The sequence below is a fragment of the Pseudopodoces humilis genome, chromosome 11 (genome assembly GCF_049639895.1).
Source record: "Pseudopodoces humilis isolate 2021_Gansu_Grassland_sample_001 chromosome 11, ASM4963989v1, whole genome shotgun sequence".
Lineage (NCBI taxonomy): Eukaryota > Metazoa > Chordata > Aves > Passeriformes > Paridae > Pseudopodoces > Pseudopodoces humilis.
The window spans coordinates 20,536,319-20,557,104 of record NC_142210.1 but is presented as its reverse complement, the minus strand read 5'-3'; the positions used below and the strand labels follow the sequence as shown (position 1 = coordinate 20,557,104).

General features: G+C 44.5%; 2 protein-coding genes across 2 annotated transcripts; both read right to left on the bottom strand.

Annotated features, from left to right (window-relative positions):
• Positions 1-2,326: 2,326 nt before the first annotated feature.
• GHSR (growth hormone secretagogue receptor) lies at positions 2,327-6,598 on the bottom strand. The gene is made up of 2 exons (XM_005525193.3): positions 5,845-6,598; positions 2,327-2,705 (listed from the first exon to the last, which is right to left on the bottom strand). The coding sequence occupies exons 1-2, from the start codon at positions 6,596-6,598 to the stop codon at positions 2,401-2,403; spliced, it is 1,059 nt and encodes a 352-aa protein (XP_005525250.3). The 3' UTR covers positions 2,327-2,400.
• A 3,978-nt stretch (positions 6,599-10,576) lies between these two features.
• Positions 10,577-20,357, bottom strand: TNFSF10 (TNF superfamily member 10). Its single transcript, XM_005525083.3, has 5 exons — positions 20,127-20,357; positions 16,428-16,580; positions 14,895-14,937; positions 14,101-14,217; positions 10,577-13,406 (listed from the first exon to the last, which is right to left on the bottom strand). Exons 1-5 carry the CDS (start codon positions 20,247-20,249, stop codon positions 12,958-12,960), a joined length of 885 nt encoding a protein of 294 aa, XP_005525140.1. The 5' UTR covers positions 20,250-20,357; the 3' UTR covers positions 10,577-12,957.
• Positions 20,358-20,786: the final 429 nt, after the last annotated feature.

The following is a 20,786-nucleotide window of genomic DNA, read 5'->3' as shown; positions in this document are numbered from 1 at the left end:
TATTAAATTATCAAATTATTATTTCTTTAATAATAATTTGTGTATTTTGCTAGGTTTGTCCAAGGAGAAACAAGTCCAGCTCCTCAGTCAGAAGGAAGAAGTCCTGTCCTCCCTCCCAAGGAGCAGCCAGTCCCTTTCTTTCTGACTTTTATAACCCCAGATCAAATGTTTTAAATTCCATTCTGTACCCAAAGTTGTGGAAATTTTACAGTGTTGGTAGAGCTAAGATTTACATTTTTTTCCTGATGAAATGTTTAGGCTAAATGAAATTATTAGTATGTTTGTAGTTTGCACTAATGCATCTACACAGGGCTTTAATGTTGAAGTTACTCTGGTTAAACAAAATAGCCAAATCAAGTTAGCTATACTGATTTGGGGAACAAAATTAAAATATAAATATGGAAAAAAAAAGAAAAAAATTGAAAAAAGAAAGAAATTCAAATCCAGCTGTGTGAATCACACTGGATCCTCTCCCACCACAGAGCCACAGGGTTATAAAGGGTCTCATCACTTTATTTCTTTTTCTGTTCACATTTAACAGCACAGACACAGCTGAGATTTGAAACACCGATGTGAGGCCGGGTGTGTGTGGTTGGTTCATTTATACAGACAGGTTGTGACTGAGCTCACTTTCATGGTTCCCAAATGTCTTGTTTCCCTGAGTTGCATGAATTCTGCCACCAGACCTGCTTGTCAGTCAGTGAGTGAGAGAACAGCGTGGACAGAGAGGGGTCTGTGGGTAGAGGCGAAGCAGGAGGCGATCCTGCAGTGCCTCAATGTGGGTGTTTGCACAGAAATCCTGCACTCCTGGGCTGGGGACAGCTTCAGGTGCCACCAAGGAGCAGCAACCAGCCCCTGATCCCAGCAAAGGTGATAGAAAAGACACTGAATATACAGAAGAGGCCAGATTCTCTTGTGAGTTCAACCTGAGCAGCTGAACGTGGCCCATCGGTGTGAGCAGGGGAGTGAAGGCAGGAGAGCTCTGCTAACACACAATTCACTAGGGAGAATTAAAATTCATCAGGCAGAAAGGGCTGTGCACCAACTGGGGATGAGCACTAGAACCAGGTGAACAGAAAGCTGCTGTCACACATGCATGCTCCAAAGCTCTGTCAGCTCTGTGGGGCACAAACCCCAGGTGTGGGTGAGACAATAGAAGTCATATTCATTAGCACAGAGGGTGGAATGTTTTCTGGTTTGCCTTGATGTGGGACACTTGAGGTATAAAAATCTAATTTGAAGGGTTTATGAATCAAGTATGAGAATGTGTCTGCCTGTGTCCCTTTAATGCAGATTTTTCTATTACTTTCTCAGGTCACAGTGGTTAAAAAATGCAAAATGTTCTCAATTCAACACTGCAGTGAACGAGCACAAGTGCACACCAGGCTTTACAGGGGGATATGGCACTGGGAGCAGACTTTAAGCAGAAACATGGGGGGGTTACAGGCAGGATACCTGTCCTCAGCAAGCTTTGGGGTGCAGTTAGGGACAGGTAGCCACAGACTCGTTACAAATATTGAAACAATTAAAAGCTTCCAAGTTGAAACACATCAAGTCATTGACAGTCATACTGAACAGAACAAGTACAGATAATTTAGGTAGTAAAAAAAAAAAAAAAAAAAAAGAGAGACTTTGGTGGGTGATTGCATTCCACATTTTTACAGCATCACTGCAGGCCTGAAGTCAGCACTGTCCTTGTCCCACTGACATATATTTAAAAAAAAATATTTCAATACAGTCACATTCTAAGCCACTTCTGTGAAGGCAATTTTTTTGTTTCCTTTCTACTTGGATGTGAGATGAAGACTATTTCTTTTTAGCATGTTTAAAAATTATCCATTTTATATATCCTTTTTTTTTTTTTAAGAAATAATTTTCCTCTTTCAGAGAAAAACATGAGCTTACTTAAAAATTGGTATTATGAAAAGTGTATCAAATTTCCTGTTAACTACTCCAAAAAGGCAATTCAGTATTCTCTCTCTAGGGTCTGGTTAGATGCTAGCAAAATTCTTAGCAAAACTAAAGCTAACTCTGGAAAAATTCAGCTCGGATTGGCGCTGCTGAAGTCGTACAAACTCTGGATTGACGTGGGCCACGTTTGCCTGGTCAGGATGGCACAGCCTAGGTCTGGGCTAAAGTCAGCATTAAAAAAAATCAAACGGGCAAAAGCAGCACAAAAATAACACCTGGAGCGTTGCCAAATTCTGTGACCGCGCGTCTCTCCTCTCAGAGCCCCCAAACTTTGGGTTTTTCCCCTCAGATCTTTGCCCGCCTGCCCCGCACCTCTCGGCCCGGCCGGGCCATGGCCGAAGCACGGCGTCCAGCGCTGGGGTTCCCGCTCCGCGCCACCTTCCCCTCCCTTTTCGGCTTTCTGGGAGCCTCGGCGGGCGCTGCCCGCTGTCATGTGGTGACACTGGGCTCTGTCCAGCCCCGGGAGCTCCCCTGCTTGCTGCTGGAGAGGCTCTTCTTGGGCAGGGCCCTGAGTCCCAGCAGGCGGCAGGCGGCCGCGCGGTACTTCCGGGACATGATGTTGTAGAGGATGGGGTTGATGGCTGCGCTAAGGTAGAAGAGGACAAAGGACACCAGGTTGCAGTACTGGCTGATCACTGCTATCTCCACGGATCCGGCTTCGAAGGATTTGGAAAATAAGTACCGTCCTACGTGAAAAGGCAACCAGCAGAGTATGAACGCAAATACCACCACAACTAAAACAAAAACAGCAGAAGAAAGCGTGTTAAGTGTGAGTACCGGCGTACAGGTGATTAGCATTCTGTTCTGCGGCTCTGTCCCTTTAGCAAATTAATCACAAAGCATGAAAATGCCTCCCCTCAGCTTTCAGTTGTGTCTCAGTACATTCTCTGAGAGTATAAATTGGTGATACCTAATACACTTGGATCGTATCTAAACAGGCTGCCTGAATATTGCCCAGCTAATCTGATGTAGCAAACTTCTGAAAACTTATGTTTGCATCAACAGAGCCTTAAAGAATCCGAATGGTGACAAAAAAAGTATAACCATCTATCATCTGCAGTGTTTAGCAAAAGCAAATTCTATGTGCTAGACTCAACACTGTGGTTTATAATGAAGAACGTAATCACTGAGAAGCAAAATTATTTAAGATAAAAAGCAAAATTGTTAGAGGCCCCAAATAAAACACAGAATGGGGACTTGTGGAGCACGTATGCCAAGGTAAGAAGAGTGGTGCACCCCTTCAGTTTGTCCATCAAGAGGAGTAAAACTAAATGTGTAGTATATAACTGCATAATTATAGTTATATAGCATTATATAGTTACATCTGTAATATTGTATTACCACAGTGGTTGCATTTACATGTAAATATGTCTATAGGATAATGGGAATGTGTGGATCTCTGAGCACTGGTCCATTGGAATTTTCATCTGAGAGAAAAGGAAACTGTTGCTGTTAATTTCCTGTGTCTTTGACCTTTACTATTTTTTGTATTGCTCTGAGTGTATCTATTAATATACTACAGAGAGAAAAACCAGAAAACTTGAGCAAGGGTTTCTGACATTCTTAAGCAATTTTTACAGTTAACCTGTTCATGGAATCACAGAATTGTTTGAGTTGGAAAGGAACTTTAAGAAAATCTTTTTCCAAGTCCCCTGCTATGAGCAGGAACACCTTACACGAGACCAGGTTGTTCAAAGTCCAGTCCAACCTGGCCCTGGTGGGCAGGTTGTGTTAGCAACCTGCTTGTGCTAGCCATCCTCATGTCCTCATATGTCACAGAAGATAATAAAATCCAAATTGCTGAGAGGAATGGCTAGAGTTATCTTTCCCCAAAAATTCCTCACCAGCATTCCCAAGTTTAAAAGGATGCTTATGCAGGCCTTGTGGTGGAGGGGAAAGCACAAGAGCTTGAAGTTCAGAATAGGTTTTCCAGCTCTGCATCTTCTTGAGACAACCACTTCCAGTTTTCCCACAGTATCTTCACTACAAAATTCAGATGAATCCCTAGCTCACGTGGGGATTTGAATCCATGTAATGAATATTACCATGATGGTTATTATGAATGAACAGAGTTTAAAGCACAGTCTATTATGACTAGAATTTTAAGTAGATGGAGGCATGCACTGTCCCTGGTCAGGCTTTTGACAGTTTGGTCTTCATGCATGCAGAATCCCGTGGATTTCAATAGGAGTGGGGTGTGATAGTTCCTTTGCAAGTCAGGCTATACATTTAGTGGCCAATTTCAGACCCAGAAGCATAACCTGTCTTTACAGTTAAAAGAACTGCTGATGTTAATCCCATTTACTTGATGTTCCATGACTTGATAAAACCTCAAAAGCACCTTCTAAATTTTAAGCAGAACATTAACACTAGTGAGAGTTGACTGCATTGAGCATCTGCTGCCACTGAGCCCTCACTAACTTCTTTCCATCTTTCTATCAGGCATCAGACTGTTATCATTTAGGGAATATTGGCTCTCTGTCAGAGGAGAATCTTGCCACTGCCTGGCTGTTCTCAGACCTTGTAAAAGGGAAAAAAAAAAGTGACTGAAATATTGTAATGCTTGTGGCAACACTTCAGAGCAGAAATAAGCATTTTTTATTTCATAATTCTTTATGTTTAAGTATATGGAAATATAAACACAGTAGCAATATATGTAATTTACTTATAGTCAGTGGAAGTTCATAATCCTGAACCTCTAGAAGTGTAAACAATTAATTACTTCCAAGGTCACACTTACCAGACTGAAGTAATTCTACTGATCATAAAACGTAGCTGAAAGGGCATAAAGAATGCTGCAGGTTTTATTATTCTTCCTGCTGTTGCATAGTAATAAATTAGGACATGAACAAAAAGATCAGATGGGCTCCTATTTGATAATTAAGGTACTTAGGTCTCACTGCCACCTCTTGTCTGCCTCATTAGCCCACCACTTCAGCCCTGCTGAAATGGGTTTGTGAAAGCTCCTTCCTGCAGAGCATCTTGTCCCCCCCAAAATCCACGGGGTGACTTGCACTGCAGAGGACTTTTGGCTTGGACAAAAGTACGCAGCAGCAGCAGCAGCAGCAGGATTCTGCAGTTTTCAGACACTAAACTGCAAGACAACTTTTTGGGTTTGTGCATCAAACTGCCACTACATGCACTGACTTAGTACGTTGAAACTTGTGTTTCCATGTGCCAGCCACAAGTGTTGTTTAAAGAATGTCAGTATACAAAGTTAGGGATGACAGTGTCTGTTGTACTGATCCTGTTTTCTTACAGTCTGTGAGATTTTACAGCATCACAGACCTCAAAGGAGACACAGCACTTCTGGTTCAGCATATCCTGGGGTTTTGCTAATGGAAAATGCAGTTTAATTTTCATAAGCTTATACAGCCGTGGTAGGAAATAACCCAGATTTGCTAAAACCTTGATACTGTTTTCCTATGAATCTCGAGTGCACATCATGCCCTGCCTGCCTGGCTGTAGTCTGCAGCTCAACTTCATGGCTTGAGAAGGGTTTAGTTTTGTTTAAAAATCAAATAAACTGTTCTGTGTAAATAACATTGGTATCCACAACCAAAGAGCAAAAACGCTCAAAAATCTCCAGGGCACAAGCTAATTTTAACTGTAGTATTTGTCCTTGTCAGGGATTCTTATTAATGTTTGTTTAACTGTTTGGGAGTCCCCAGCTCAAACCAGTTAGAAATAAATCTAAGGGAGGGGGAGAATTATTCTACAGATAGCCTGAGGTTTAGCCTTTTGTATGAAACATTTTCTTTCCTCTGGATGGAACTATATTAAACTATCAGAGAGCTCCCCATCTTTTTTTCTCTCTCACACACACACAAGCACACACATCCTTTTGGAAAAACAGAGCAAGAGGACTCGTACCTAACATTTTCACAGTTTGCTTGTTGTTCTTATCCCTGGTGGTAGTGTTTGGACCGATGTTCTTTCTCTTCCTCCTCCAGAGCTTCCTCCCAATGAGGCTGTACAGCACGGTCAGGCAAAACACGGGCAGGAAGAAGAAGATGCTGGAGGTCCAGACCATGATGGTGAGCAGCCCCGAGCGGATGGCGTACTCTGTGGCTCGGCACTCGTTGGTGCTCAGGGGGTTCGTGCCGTTCTCGTGCTCGACTCCCACCAGGATGAAGATGGGGCCGGCGCTGATGAAGGAGATGGCCCAGAGGAAGAGGATGACCAGCTTGACCTTCCACTTGGTGATGATGACTTTAGCTCGCAGCGGGAAGCAGATGGCGACGTACCGCTCCACACTGAGCGCCGTGATGTTGAGGATGGTGGAGTAGGTGCAGCTCTCACTGATGAACTGGAAGAGCTTGCAGAGGAGGTCCCCGAAGTTCCAGGGCCGGTACTGCCAGAGGCGGAAGAGGTCCAGGGGCATGCAGAGGAAGATGAGCAGGTCGGAGAAGGCCATGCTGGACAGGTAGAAGTTGGTGGTGGTCCTCATGTCCCGGAACCGCGACACCACCAGCATGGTCATGAGGTTGCCGATGATCCCGATGACGAAGAGCAGGACGCAGGCTACGGTGATGCCGGTGAGCACGGGCACGGGGAACAGGTGCAGCGGGGGCTCGGCGCCCGTCCGGTTCTCCGCGCCGCGGCCGCCCGCGCTCCCCTCCCGCATCCTGGCGCCGCGGGCTGCGCATCCCCGCCCGGCGCGGCCCCGCGCGGTCCCCGCTGCGCGCCCGGGCAGGTGCGGGGCCGGGCGGGCAGGGACGGGCAGGGACGGGCGGCCCCGCTCCGCCTCTCCGCGCTCCCCCCGGCCCGGGCGGGCGGGCGCTGCCGCGTCACAGGAGACGTGGGCACGGAGCGGCCCCGCCGCGACCCCCGCGGGCCGCCCCCCGAGCCGCAAAACTTTCTTCCCGAGCCCCCGGCAGCACGACCCAGCCCCTGCCGGGTCCGGCCCCGCCCCCTGCCCCTCCGCCCGCCCGCCTGGGCAGGTGCGGTGTCGGCTGTCCGTGTTCCCAGCCCCGGGGCCGTCCCCGGCCCCTGTGCCGCCTGTCCGTGCTGTCCCCAGGTGCTGTCAGCGCTCTGTCCCCGCACACATCGCCCCGCGGCGCTCAGCACACGCGGCCGGTCCCGCAGCCGTGGGTGCGATCGCTGCCTCCTCTCTCCGTATCTTTGCTCTGCCCTTGGATCTTGGCAGGAGCCCGGCCAGGCTCCAGTTCGGTGAAGCTGCGGCAGTCACCCGCTTCTACATGATTTACCTGCAATTAAATTTCGATTCAGCGTGTTAGTGCTGTCCTCTGCTCTGCCCTTTGCAGGCACAGACAGAACAGCTGCAGACTCCTATTGTACGGAAGGATAATGTACCCAAGAAATAAGAGGTGAGCAGAACAAGGTGAGATCAGAGACAGTAAAGTAACTTCCCACACATCTGTATAGGGTGTCTCTCTCCACCTTTCCAGCTTGTCCCCACAAATTGTGAGGGCATGTGTGCTGCAGCACAACCTTTTTTCACTCCTATCTAGAGGGGCTGGATCTCTTGTGTCCTATCTCTCAGGGGGCAACCAGTGCTCTGAATGCACGTTGGCCTCTACCTTAACCACAGAATCGTGGAATGGTTTGGGTAGGAAGGGATTTTAAAGCTCATCCCATTCCTACCCCCTGCCGTGGGACACCTTCCACTAGCCCAGGCTGCTCCAAGCTCCATCAGCTGAGCAGGGAAGCAGGTTTATGCTGCTCCCCTGGGTGCACTCCAGCACTGGCACTCCCATTTCACGGCTGCAGGGCTTCACTGGAGGGTAGCTAGAACAGAAGCATGATGTGACACAATGCAATTACTCTGCCTGTGCCTCTGAATGTGCCTGTTTTCTGTAATTTGTGCCTTCTGTAATCATGCAAGCATTAGCCTTAGTGCCTTGCCTATATCCTAATTTGGATGATATATTTTTCGTAGTTTCACTGGAATCAGTATTCTCATTCCTGCTCGTGAACTGTGAGACAGTTTTGCAGCAAGTTACTCAACAGTTGCTAAATTTTATGAGGGATGGCTGCACATTATTGCAGTTGAAAACGAGGAAGAGTCTAATGTACTTCTCACTTTGTCTGCCCAGCTGCCTGTATAGTTGTGTTATATGTTTCTGAATAAAAATCATGGGCTTTATGCCACTAAGATAGTTATTTCATATTAGCATTGTGTCCCCAGTCTGATTTACATGACATTGCTTTATATTATGGAGGAGATGGCAACTGCTTCTGTGGTCAGGCTGCCAAATACTTTGCATTATTATAAGGAATTATCTCACTCCTTTTTTAGATTTCTTTTCCCTAAGACATTCTCAGACCAGTGGTGTTAGCTGACCAGAGCTTTTTACCAGGGAAAATGGCCCAAAGCTCTAAACGTGACTTTCTACACAGAGAGGATCCTTCATTAAATTCTTTCAGTTTTTGCTGAACTGTGTTGTCAACACAGTTGACACACAAAATACAACAAAGTATTTCTCTTTCCCCAGGGAGAGAAGAGTGTTGTTTTGGGGTTTTTTTCCCCAGGAGAATAATTTATTCTTTTCTAGAATAATAAATGAATTGTGGTGTGTATACCAAAATCAAGTACCCAACAGTGAGTGAGCACCAGATCTGTACACTCCAGAGTTTGCAATACAATGATTTAACCCTGAATTCCTTTGATGTGTTGTGAGCCAATTGGATCAGAACTGGCAGTTGTACTTCAAATCCAGCAATATTGATCTCCTTCTTAAAAGGGTATCATGAGTCAAGGGCTCCTCTGGCTGCTACATGGGGCTGGGTCAGGGCCAGAAAAAATGTTTGAGAGAAAAAAAAAATAAATCAGTTTTAGTTTTCAATTTCTTTGGCAATTGCAGGCCAAATTTGGATGGAATATAAAGATTTCTCATCCCACAAACACTGCACAATAAGGATTCCTGCTTTGGCTTTGCATATGCTAAAGGATGGTGGTGCAGATAGTGGTGATAGAAGAGGTAAGAACTGTGAGAGAAGATGGCTTTAGGCTCCCAGAAGTTATCTGCTAGCCCTCAGCTACAAGAACATTTGTTTCATGTTGCCAGCAAGACAAGAGTGAAGTTGTTGTTCTTACTGCAATGAGAGGAGGGCTGAAGTTAAGTACTTTTTATCCTATTCATCCACTAGCTGGATGTATGAGCAAACCAGGTATTAAAAAGATAATTTAACAAACACAGTATGCTGGACATTTACTTTCCATGGAACTCTTAAATTATTCTCTTCATTTGTTTCAAAACTGTGTTGAGCACTGGAGATGAGGTAGAAGAGTTTCTATTTGTGGAGTTTTGAGATCTCTCTCCTGTGTTCCATTCTTTCAATTTTCTTCTCATCCAGTAAAGTTCTAACTCTTGTTTATATCAGTGTTTGTTGTCATGGAAATATCTGAAGGCTTTGAATCTACAATCATTATGTGTTTATTGTGGAGAGAAGAAACTGGAAATCAGACTTCAAGGTAGAGATTAATTTTAAAATTACGCACCTCCAAAACTCAGAGAAAAGCAAATTCAGGGTTTTTTATTATATCAGGTGACAGAAGGTGTTTTGACTGCTGTTATAAATGTGGTTTAGAGCAGAAGGTAGCACTTGGTGCATGCTTTCAAAGGTTATGGTTTAGCAACTCTCATCACTGAGGAGTGCTGATGGAATAGCAGTAATCCAGTTTAATAAAGTAAAACACAGAATGAGCTCAAATTGCTTTAGTTGTTTATATGGCAGCAATATCTGCAAGCAGACTTCAAAATGCTGCTAGTTTATTAATCAGCAAAGCTGTGCTCTGCAGTCACTAATTCTGAGGTTTAGTCTCAGCTTTTGGCTGTGTTTCACTCACTGGGTCACTGTGTCACAGCTGGGCATGGTGTCCCTGTTCCTCAGACTCACTCCCCAGCTTGAGGGAACACGATCCAACGCTGCAGCAGTTCCACCCCTGCCATGGGCAGGGACACCTTCCACCAGCCCAGCTGCCCTCCAGCCTGGCCTTGGACACTGCCAGGGATCCAGGGGCAGCCACAGCTTCTCTGGGCACCCTGTGCCAAGGCCTCACACCCTCACAGGGAAGGATTTCTTCCCAATATCCCATCTAACCTTGCCCTCTGGCAGTGTGAGTCCATTCCCCTTTGCCCTGTCATTCTGTGCCCTTGTGAAAAGTCCCTTTCCAGCTCTCTTGGAACCTCTTTAGGTCCTGGAAGATGCTCTAAGGTCTCCCAGAGCCTTCTCTTCTCCAGGCTGAACAAACATTTTCTACTGCAGTTTGGTAATGGGTAAAGATCAGATGTTTTGCTACTAAGAATTCCCAGTGCTTAAATAATTGCTAAAGCCCAGAAACATGCGAAGTACCTCAAGGGAAATGCTCAGAATTTTGTCCTCTGTTCACAAGATCATTTTCAGGGATTTCTTCAGCCTACTGCTTCCAGATGCTGTTCACCAGCTGGGATCTGGAAACCAGTTACACGGAATTACACAATATGGCATTGCTCAATGTTTTACATTTTGTCCTTTGCATTGCAACCATTTCTGGCATTTAGTGGATTTCATCTGATACCAATAAATGTCAGGGAAATTATTTAAGACAGGATTGTTATGGAAGCTATGGGATGACACCAATAATCACTGTGAGACTAAGTAACTATTTAGTAAAAATGTTTTATATAAAACGCATGTAGAAAAATTTACAATATTCACACGTTAATGCAACCTATAAAAATTTGCTACATATGTCATTCAGCACAAAGTGAGATGAAAAGAATGAGTTAGGACACAGCACAAACAGAACTTGCTATATTTTTCCATTTTTCTTCAAAGGTGTCCTGTCTGATATCCCTTGATAATCTTCCCCCAAGATAAGATCTGGCAAACACGTCTTCAGATCACTCAGAAAATTATTTGGTATGATTCCTGTTGCAATATGCTCTGCATGCAGAGACCAAATCTGATAGCAGGGGTGAGTCCTGTGCTGAAATCACCAAGCCCAGTCCATCTGCAAGGAGAGCCTACAAAAGTCATTTCTCCAAGGTAAAAGACATACAGGTATGTAGGGAATGACTTTGTTCTTCAGCCTTTCTGGCAGGGAGAAAATTTCTGAATTAAATACTGAAATCAGAAAGAAAACTGTAGAAATGTTTTCTGTTATCTGTCAAAACAGATGATTTGAGAAGGAGGCAAACCCAAGTGTTCCAGTAAATGGTGAAGAATTATCTCACATTTGATTGCCACTGAAAACAGCGTGTGTGACACTGTTAAACAGCAGGCAGAAGTTAAAACTCATTATTTTCAGCTTACACTGGTGTGTTTCTTTGCCCTAACCTGCCAAAAGGAGGGTATTCCTGAAAATCTGAAATTCTGCTCTTGCTGCTCCAACACAGGTATTTAAGTGAGCCAATGCACCTGCTTGTCTGCATGGCAGCTGAAGACAGGGGCTGGTGTGTGTTAATCCCCTGTTGTTGGCTGGGCAGGAAGATGAGCTGTGCCTGTTTACTGGTGAGGCCCATGTGCAGGGGCTGCTGTGATTTAATTACCACATGCAGGTGAATGGGAGGGTTCCCACGGCAACCCCAGTGTGTTCAAAAAATAGCCAGACTTTTATCCTGCCATCACTCTGTTGATGTAAAGTGACATTTGCAGAACTGTCTTCATTTCCCTCCAGTAATTTTATTTTTCACCTTTCCCACTGTCTCCTCTGAATCTGGGCAAAATGCATTCATGGTGCAATTTGCTATTCCTCCACTGACAATGCTACAGATGTGCTGATTTACACTGCTTGACTTTTGCTGTGCATTGAGCCCATACAGTCTAAACGTTAAAATCCTTTTAATACAAAATAGTCATTTTCATTGAGTTAAAAAATATACTGTTAATTTTTTTTAAAAAAATGTATTGTACAAAAAGAATTGTGAAATTTTTCCACCCATTCCTAAAAATAAAATCAAATAATTACAGCATTACCTAAATAAGCAGCATTTTTGTAAGAACACATAACTGTGTTTGTTTTCCTTAAATTGTTAGTCATTGGGGTGTGTTATTCTACATTACATCCTACCAGAGACCAGGACAAATAAACATGGAGGAATCTTGTCATGCCTAACTTGCTGCAAATTTCTCACAGAACTCATTATTTACAATAACCCACTTTTTTTTTTCTGGATCCAGTTCTTGCTGTCAACAAGTGTAACAGTAACTGTATTACTGAACTTATTGGGAGCCCTGTGAGATGTCTGCAGCACAGTAATTAAGTAAATAGGCACTGCTACAAAATGTTGATCAAAACACAGATTGATTTCAAAAGCTCTTCAGTGCCATTCCAGCAGCTGCTCTTATGTACAATATCCAGCACAAGACAAATGTTTTTACTCAAGACACAGTCCTGGAGAATGCTTAAGCACATACTTAATTTCAAGCATATGGATACCCTGATGTAGTCGGACTGTTTGTGTGCTTAAAATTAATTAGGTGCTTAAGTGCTTTGTTAGACGAGATGAAGGCGTGCAGCTTCTGCAAAACTCCTGTTCAAAAAACTTCTGGAGAAATTCTACAGGCACTTGGGCACAGTATGTACAAAGGCTCCTTACAGGAGCTGACATATTCAAGACAGGGTCCCAATGGAGACCACAAATAAAATTTGATATCCAGTCTCAGCCATGAGTAACCAGACCTGGAGAATCTGCCATCTCTTGTGCCACAGCTGAGCCAGCCTGGAGCATCTCTGCTGCTGGAGAGCGCTTACCTGCCCGGGGTTCTGGCCAAAGGTATCACCTGGGGGCTGTGAATCCCTCACACACTGCCAGCCTGGCTGCCTGTGCCTGCACAGAGCATTGCCACCCACAGCCAGCTGCTGCTGCTCTTCCTGCCTGCTGGGACAGAACTCGGCATGTGGTGAGTGAGCTGAGAAAGGGCAGGCTGCTCTTGTTGGTATCAATACAGCTTTTGCTTGTTACCCCCTATTTTATAGGAATTTAAGCTGTCCCTGACTAGAAAAGCTGGGCTGTTTGGGATCATGATTTTCATGTTTTAACCGATCATAAAGGCTCCAAAAAAACTTGCTTCTTTGTCCATGTCAACTATGTCACTGTTGCTGACCGAGACAAAAATCCTGTCCTCTCTCTTCAGCTGAAACACACCACCTTGATAGATGGAATAAAGTCCATATTCTGCCTTTTTAGACCAGCAGCTTGTCCTTGCACTTTTCATGAGCAAAATGGGCTCAGGGTAATTAGTCAGTTTGTAAACATACTGGACAAGCTGTTTGGGGTTTCTGATTTGTCCCAACAAATCTGAGTCCTCGTTCTCGTTTTCACGGAAGCGAAAGTAAATTTGTGAGTAGATGTAATAAAAGCCTGTCTGGGGTATCACTAACTCGCCATTTCTCAGCTCCACGTTGTAAAGGAAGGAGTGGCCTTTCCTTGATGATTCCCAGTTGTTTATTTTGTGTCCAATTCCTCTTCTGGGCAAGGGATTTACTTGAAGGGAAAAAAAAAGAGAAATGTTAAGTAAAAAACGGGTAGTGAAGCCATGTGTCTGTTAGCTGAGGAGCTTGGTTTTTAATAACAAAGTAAGGAAACCTGCTCTTCCCAGCAGTTCATTAGGTCCACTCTCACAACAATTTGATGGTCCATAAGTAAGCTTTATGTGGGAATTAACATGAACTGCCTTTATTTTTTAATATCTGTGCTCCCAAAAAACGGGAAAAAATTGTTTTTACTTAGTAACAAAGTTAAAATATCCATTAGTGTCTGATACCCTCTGAAGCTGCAGAAAGCCAAGCAAGCCCCTTATTAGCATGGTCTGAATGTCAAGTCTCTCCTGTCTGTCTCACATTTCTAATAGGTCTGTCACCATAGCAGCTGGGACTTGCTCAACTGACAGAAGGAAATGAAAGAAAAGAAGAAAACTTAACACTAGGAAGGACATTTAAATTTCTTTTACCCCCTAATAAAGGTTCCAAAAGAAGAGTTTGGGAGGTATCCAGAAGAAATGGGCTTTCTGTTTGGTGAGAAATAGCAGAAAAAACCCAGTGTCTGAGACAAGACGATTTGTTTCCTACTACTCACTCAATACAAGCATTAAAAGGTGTTTGTAACCACGAGGCTAGCAATGGGAGAGTAATTGAATGAGTTCTGTGGTGTTTAACTGTTGTTAAAGGTTTCTCCTTACTGCGTGAGGACAGGGCACTCCTCCTGCTGCTGCTGCCCGTCAGGTGCGCCGCGATCCTGCGGCTGGGACTGCGCGGCTGCTGCCCCTCCGAGTGGGGCAGTGTCAGAGTCCTTTCAACTGAAAGGAAAAGGAAACCCCACATCAGAAGCAATGACTTTAGAAAGCACATCTGTTCCATCTGACTTGATTTTAAGGAATAGGTATGTTACTTTTTAATTGACTGAATGGCTAATTATTGGCTAATAAGGCTCAAATTCTGCTTTTACTCCTGCTCAGGAAATGTCTTTTTGTGCCTCTTTGCTCTCCTTTTTCTTCTCCCTCTGCATTCAAGTTATCAACAGAGAAAATAACCCATAATACTCAATTTTATGGTTAAATATTCCTAACCTCCCTGTGAATTTCCACTTGGAGGTTGTAATGCATCTTTAGTGTGAGCTTCAGCAGAGCTGTTCCTTAACTGATCTCTGCAGCTCTGTGCTGCATGTTCCAGGAGCTGGGGTACTGGGAGGGCTTTTTCAACATCCCCCAAAACACATGGGACTGAAATCTAGAGCTGCATCCTCTGCATCCACCTTGGTTACCTTGTTCTAACCACTTCACAGTAATTCTGGCTCCTGAAAATTTGCCTTCTAGTAATAAGTAATCATTTTGTGTAATAAGTAATCATTTTGTGATGACTTGATGCCAGTACAAGATCTTAGCCAGTTTTCTGCACTTTTAAAACATCAAGTCATTACACATCAAATGCCACTAGCAGCTCCTTTTTACCACAGATAATAAAATTTTTACAATACCGTTGATTGCAGATATGTTTTCCTCGTAGCTTCTTGACATCATCTGCCAACAAACACAGTGAAAATGAATTAGCTTGTCATCTGGGGCTGACAGGTGCAGGAAAAAGACACACCTTTTCTTTACTCATGAATAAAGAGGATTCAGGATTTGATCAACAAGCAAAGAGAAAAAAAAAAGCACCTATTAGTTTGTTGTAATGAAGAATTTCTATGTTTACATCTTTTAGGTAATGAAAGACATGGAAAACATTTTCAAGAGCTCAAGCAAAAATCTACTGAAAAATCTGAACCTCATGCTTCTCTCAAATAAGAGAAGTGTCCAATCACTAGCTTCCATTTGCAGAGTACTTGGCAGTGTGAACTACAGGGTCTTAGATCTGAGAAACTAAAATAAATTTATTTGTATAAACACCTAATTAATTAATTTGTATAAATACCTATCCTTCTAAGCTCTTAATCCAGCATATTTCACTTTGTGCATTCCCCTTCTTCATAACTGTTTGCTGACTGCTGAAACAAACCAGTTTGGTATGGACAGTGGTGCAGCAGCAGCAAGTGTGGTAATGATTTACCTGGGTGGCTAATAAGGCCTGTATTGCCAATTATTGATGGGTTTTGTCCTGCCACATTTCTATTTATCCATCTATCCTAATAGCAATAATAGTATTATCATAATTGTAACTGATTTCTGGCACCCAGGCTACCTTTTTCTAAGCAATCAGGGAGCTAGTAGGTATATCAGATGTGTAAACATCCACCAACTAGAACAATGCTTTCTCTGTGCAGAAGTTCAGGGACTTCACTGGCAGAGCTTCTCCAAAGGAGCACAGATCTCAATACGGATAGAGAATCTGTTTTGGACTGCAATATCTGTTTTTGCCAGGAAATTTCAGCCAGAAGAGAATTTCTATGGATGAGCTTGTTTATGTGATAGAGATGGGATTTTGAAAGCCATTGCAGAAGATTTTAGCCTCTGTGATTTTTCAGCCAGACTGACTTTGTTCTCTGCAGCCAAAATTATTTGGATTTTGTGTTATTGTGCGTAAGTCACGCAGAAGGGGCTCTTTGGGAAGGTGCTGTGCCTGATGCTGTGTGCTCACTTGCTCTTTCCTCCATCACTGCATCACACAGCTCATGACTGGACCACTCCTTAGGCACCTTTATACCTCTCCCTTTGTTACATGTGATCTCATTTTCTCTCCCCAGTCTCCCTGTATCTCCAGAGGCAGTGACAGCTCTGATAGCACCATGATCTGTATCACCAGGTAGAAACCCTTTACCCTGAGGTATTTCAGACAAGCTGACCCATTACTGGAATTTGCTTAGTAAAAGCTGATAGTCTTTGCTTTATTATCTCCTGAATGCAGGGAATCCAGTTTTATGGGTTGTTTTTTCTTTTGCTTCAGTGCAAGCACTCTGCAGCTGGAGCTGTGGCCTGACAATTGTTTTGCAATAAAACAATCTGAGCCTCCTTTATTCTGCTATTAGGATTCCTTCAGCTGTAACATCACAAAGCACACTGTTCCCAAATACCTTTTTAATTAACTTTCCCAGGTGCCACTTCACTTGCCAGCAGGGATCAGCTTCTCTGTCTTCGCTTTCGATGAGATCCAAGTTTTGGATGGAATTTCCGATCTCCTCCCCGGTGAGACAAGCGATGCCGCTCTTGGAGTACGAGTCCTGGAGCTGCAGCAGAGGGAAAAGCCAGGATTTTTCATCCATGTGTTTGCAGCTGTGGTCTGTCACTGTATTAACTGAGTGCTAAGAAACACACTGTGTTTTCTGTAAAGCATTTGCTAGCATGGTGCAAGTAGGGCTATATGAACAACAAGAGGATTTAATTCATCCTGGTCTGACATATTTAAATATGAGGGCATACCTCACATGCAAAAATATGCTTGCATTATCTCTATGGACATAAATTTGGTATCCACTATTCAGCTTAATAGGTTTTGTGAAAATTCAGTACCCAAATCCCTGATGTTGGAAATTCTTTAGATTCTCTAGTTTTGCATTAGAAACATTTATTTTGCACAAGATTGTTTTTTAAACGAATTATTGAGGATTAAATCAAATATTAGAACTCAAAAGTATTTTCTACGCTGTCTTTTCTGAACAATTGCATTTATAATCAAGACCTTTGCTGTTATATATATCTGTACCATATCCTCCCCATATCCAGTCTGGGATCTCTCCTAACAGCATTTGTCCTAATAGTCCAGACAACTGAAATGACATTTGAGTCCAAATAAAATTATAATGCTAGATTGTTTTGACATGAAAATATCAAATATCTATCTGTATCCTCTAGTCGTGGAGAAAACGTTTTTCTGCTAAGATTGAAGAGATTGGCAAAACTCCTTTTGGCTCAAAGGGAATCTGACTGGGAGAGTTTTCCTAGTGGAAAGCTCTCTCCGAGCTCCCTGTGGATGTGACTCCAGCTGGCGCTGTTGCTTACTGTGGAGCACAGAACCTGAGAGCAGCCCTTGTTTGCTTTGAACTGGGCTCCTGCTGCATCAGCTACAGACTGGTGGGGCTCAGGGAGCCAGCAAAGCACTACGGGAACTTGGAGGTAACAGCAAGAAACATGCAAAGCATTCAGATGGAATCCTGGTAGTAGGATTTAAATTTCAGTTTTTTGTTGTGTTAAAGAAGCTTGGTTTGGTTTGCTAAACAGATCCATTTTTTTCTACAAGTACCAGTTTTTAGCTGTCCTTGAGACTGGGGTATTAAAAGCAACAAATGGATTTCCTCCTTCCCACTCCATGATTTTCCTGGCTTTTAGAGAACAAAGGCATTTAGAAAGAGATTTCACCTCCTTCAAGTCCCATCTTCCATTTGCAGCAGCAGATTCCACTGAGCTTCAGCAAATACTTGAATTATATATTCTGTAGGCAGCAGAAGGAAAAGGGGCCCCCACTGCGAGTGTTTGTGAGGGTTTCTTTGCCAAGTTTGTGAGGTGTCTTTGCCAAGGAGTACAGTGGTATTTTTAAATCAGGTTTCAAGAACTCCAAGTGATTAATATTATGTGCTCATTGAGGTAAAACTGCAGGCTCTGACTGATTTAACTACACAGTGAGCTTCTATAAAAAAGTAGTTGGACGAGTTTAAGAAAAGAAGCCAAACACAGGCAAGTTGTGAGGTTATTGTTTATTGTCTTGCAGACCTGCCACAGCTCAGTTCCCACCTTTGCCCTCCCATCTGGAAGCAAACAGTCCTGAGCCTCTGCCTCCACCTTACCTGCTCACTTCTCCCCAAAACTGCTTTACTCTCCTGGCACTGGAACCTTACTTTGTATGTAGTCTGAAATCCTCAGGGAATGCAACCTTGCTGCAGCACATTATGGAACTGAGGAATTGGAATTCCTCTTGTAAGATTTACTCAAATGAGGTTTATCTGCAGCATTGAACCCTTTGAGGACACAGCTCGTGCAGGAATCTCATCCTGTAGAGCCTCTCTGCTATGTTAGGAGTGGTTACTGGACTGTTTTTGAAACAGAAGGAAGCCCGAGGTTGTTTTCCTTGCAGCCCTGTATCCTGCAGCATTAAGAACTTTATTGTCTCAGTACTTCCTCTTAAAGCAAAACAGTTACACAAATGTCATTCTCCTAGTCAGGTTACTACAGCTGCAGCATGCTTTCTGTAAAGACAGAAATCCCTGCAGTCTGTGCAGCCCCAGTAATTTGGTGAAGGTGCAGAAATGCAGGTATTGTGAACAAAAAAAGGGAAGAAAAATGTACAGACAAAAATCATAGTTTATCTATGGAGATTTATTCCAGATGCACCATGTGGATGTAGGGTAGCAGGCTGTGTCTAGATGAGGTTTTTCCTGTTTATTGTGCACCAAATGGCACATGCAGGAATATGTGGTTAAGGTACCCCCTCCAGAGCCAGCAACCTTTGTTGGCAGCCCAGCACAATTCAGTTTGGATAGATTTATCCCTTCACAACAAATGCAGGCTTGTTATTCTTCAGAAACTGTGAGCTGTTATTTTGGGCAAGTCCCTGTGATGTCATTGTGTCCCAGGTGTACATATTTGAATAGAAAGAAGGAAAAGATAAGTGTGGTTATAATTACTTTGATTGGCACATTTGTTAGCAAGGGACTCTGAACTGGGTGCTGAGGAAATGAAGATACTTTTATATATTTTTCTTCATTTTCTTCATTAGCAATCACGTAATCTGATTTCATAAAGTCAGCACATTTCTGTGACTCCCCCACTGGACAGCCACAGCTATAGATTCAGCAGGAAAATCTGTTTTATACGTTTTGAAAGTATGAGCATTGGCTCCTGTTGCAGAACACTGCACACCCTTTGCCTCACGGAGAACTCTGACATCTCAGAAGACACCACCTATTAAATCTATTGTGGAATAAACACATATCTAGTATAATATGCTTCTCTACATTATTATTAATGATGTAATTAACTATGCATTACCGAGTGCATATATATAATAGTAATATTCACTTATGCAATACTTTCTGAAGCTGCAGATGTACAGAACACTTACCCACAGGTAGGTTTACATGTGTGCCAGGAATAAAAACTTACAGCAGGACAGTCAACTAGGGGTAAGACACACATGGAAACCCTGAGTAAAGGGTCCTTGAAAAGCAGGGCCACACACACGGGACTACAAATTAAATTCAACTTTCTTGGAGTGTAAATATTCTTTTGCAAGAAGAGGGAAGAGTTAAGCAGCAGCTGGCAGGCCTCAAGGGTGGCTGCACGGAGACCAAAGCATCTAGACTATACAATGAGTATTTTACAAGGTATTCTGGGGGATTCAGCGGTGTTCAGCGTCTGGTGCAGTTCCTTTAGGATTAGTCACAGTCTTAAAACCACTATTGTATTGTCCTAGAGAAAACACTCGAGCTCTCCCCAGTGCCCCTCGGCGGTGCCTGGCCCGTCCAGATGACAGCGCCTGTTCCACCCAGCCCTCCCGCACCGCAAAAGTGATGAGACGGCGAATTTGCGCTCTAATGGGAAACACATTTCCTGCAGAGGCGCAGAGATTTGTTTTCCCGAGCCTGTCAGTCCGCAGCTGCCCCGGCTCTGAGCTCTTTCCCGGCGGTGCTGCAGACAAAGGGCAGCGGAGCTCTTTGTCCGCGGGGCCCGGCCTGGCCCGGCCCGGGGAGCTGCTCGCACCCCCCGCCCACAGCGCCGGCCCGTCCCGGGGACACAGCGGGAGCGCGGGGTCCCCCCCGCCGCCAGGCCCCGCCACAGACCTGTCGGAGCTCGCTGGTGAAGTAGAGGAAGGTGACGGCCACGCACACGGACTGCAGGAGCACGGCGGCCACCAGCACGGCCCCGCAGGTCTGCGCGGGGCTGGGGCCGCCCGCCGGCAGCATGGTGGGGCTGGCTGGGGCCGCAGGGCCGGGCTGGAGCTCCGGGGACCCCGGGGCTCACGGCCGCTGTCCCGCCGCGAACTCAGCCCCCGGCCAGTGCACCCCCGGCTCAGCCCGGCCTGCCGGGGCATGGAGCGGGCGGGGCGCCGGGAGCCGGGCCCGCCCTCTTTTCTCTATTCCAGCCTTCCCTCCTCTCTGTTCCAACCTTCCCTCTCTGTTCCAGCCCTCCTCTCCCGGCTTTACTGCCCTGCTTTCCCGGGTTTTTCTCCCGGCTGCCGCCGCTTTCTCCTCCTCCCCGAAGTGCGGGATCATTGCTACGATGTGCGGTCACTGCTCAGCGCTGCTGGAGCATCTCCCAGCAAACCCCCTGAGAGTTTGCCCCCAGAGAACGGTGGAGGCTGGTTTTTAAAGACATTAAGGCTCTGGTTATGTGCGCAGAGAGGCGCGGAGTTTCCTGAGTTCAAGTTTTGTGATTGAATCTTAGAATCACAGATTGGTTTGGGTTGGAAGGGATCTTAAAGCTCGGCTCGTCCAACCCCC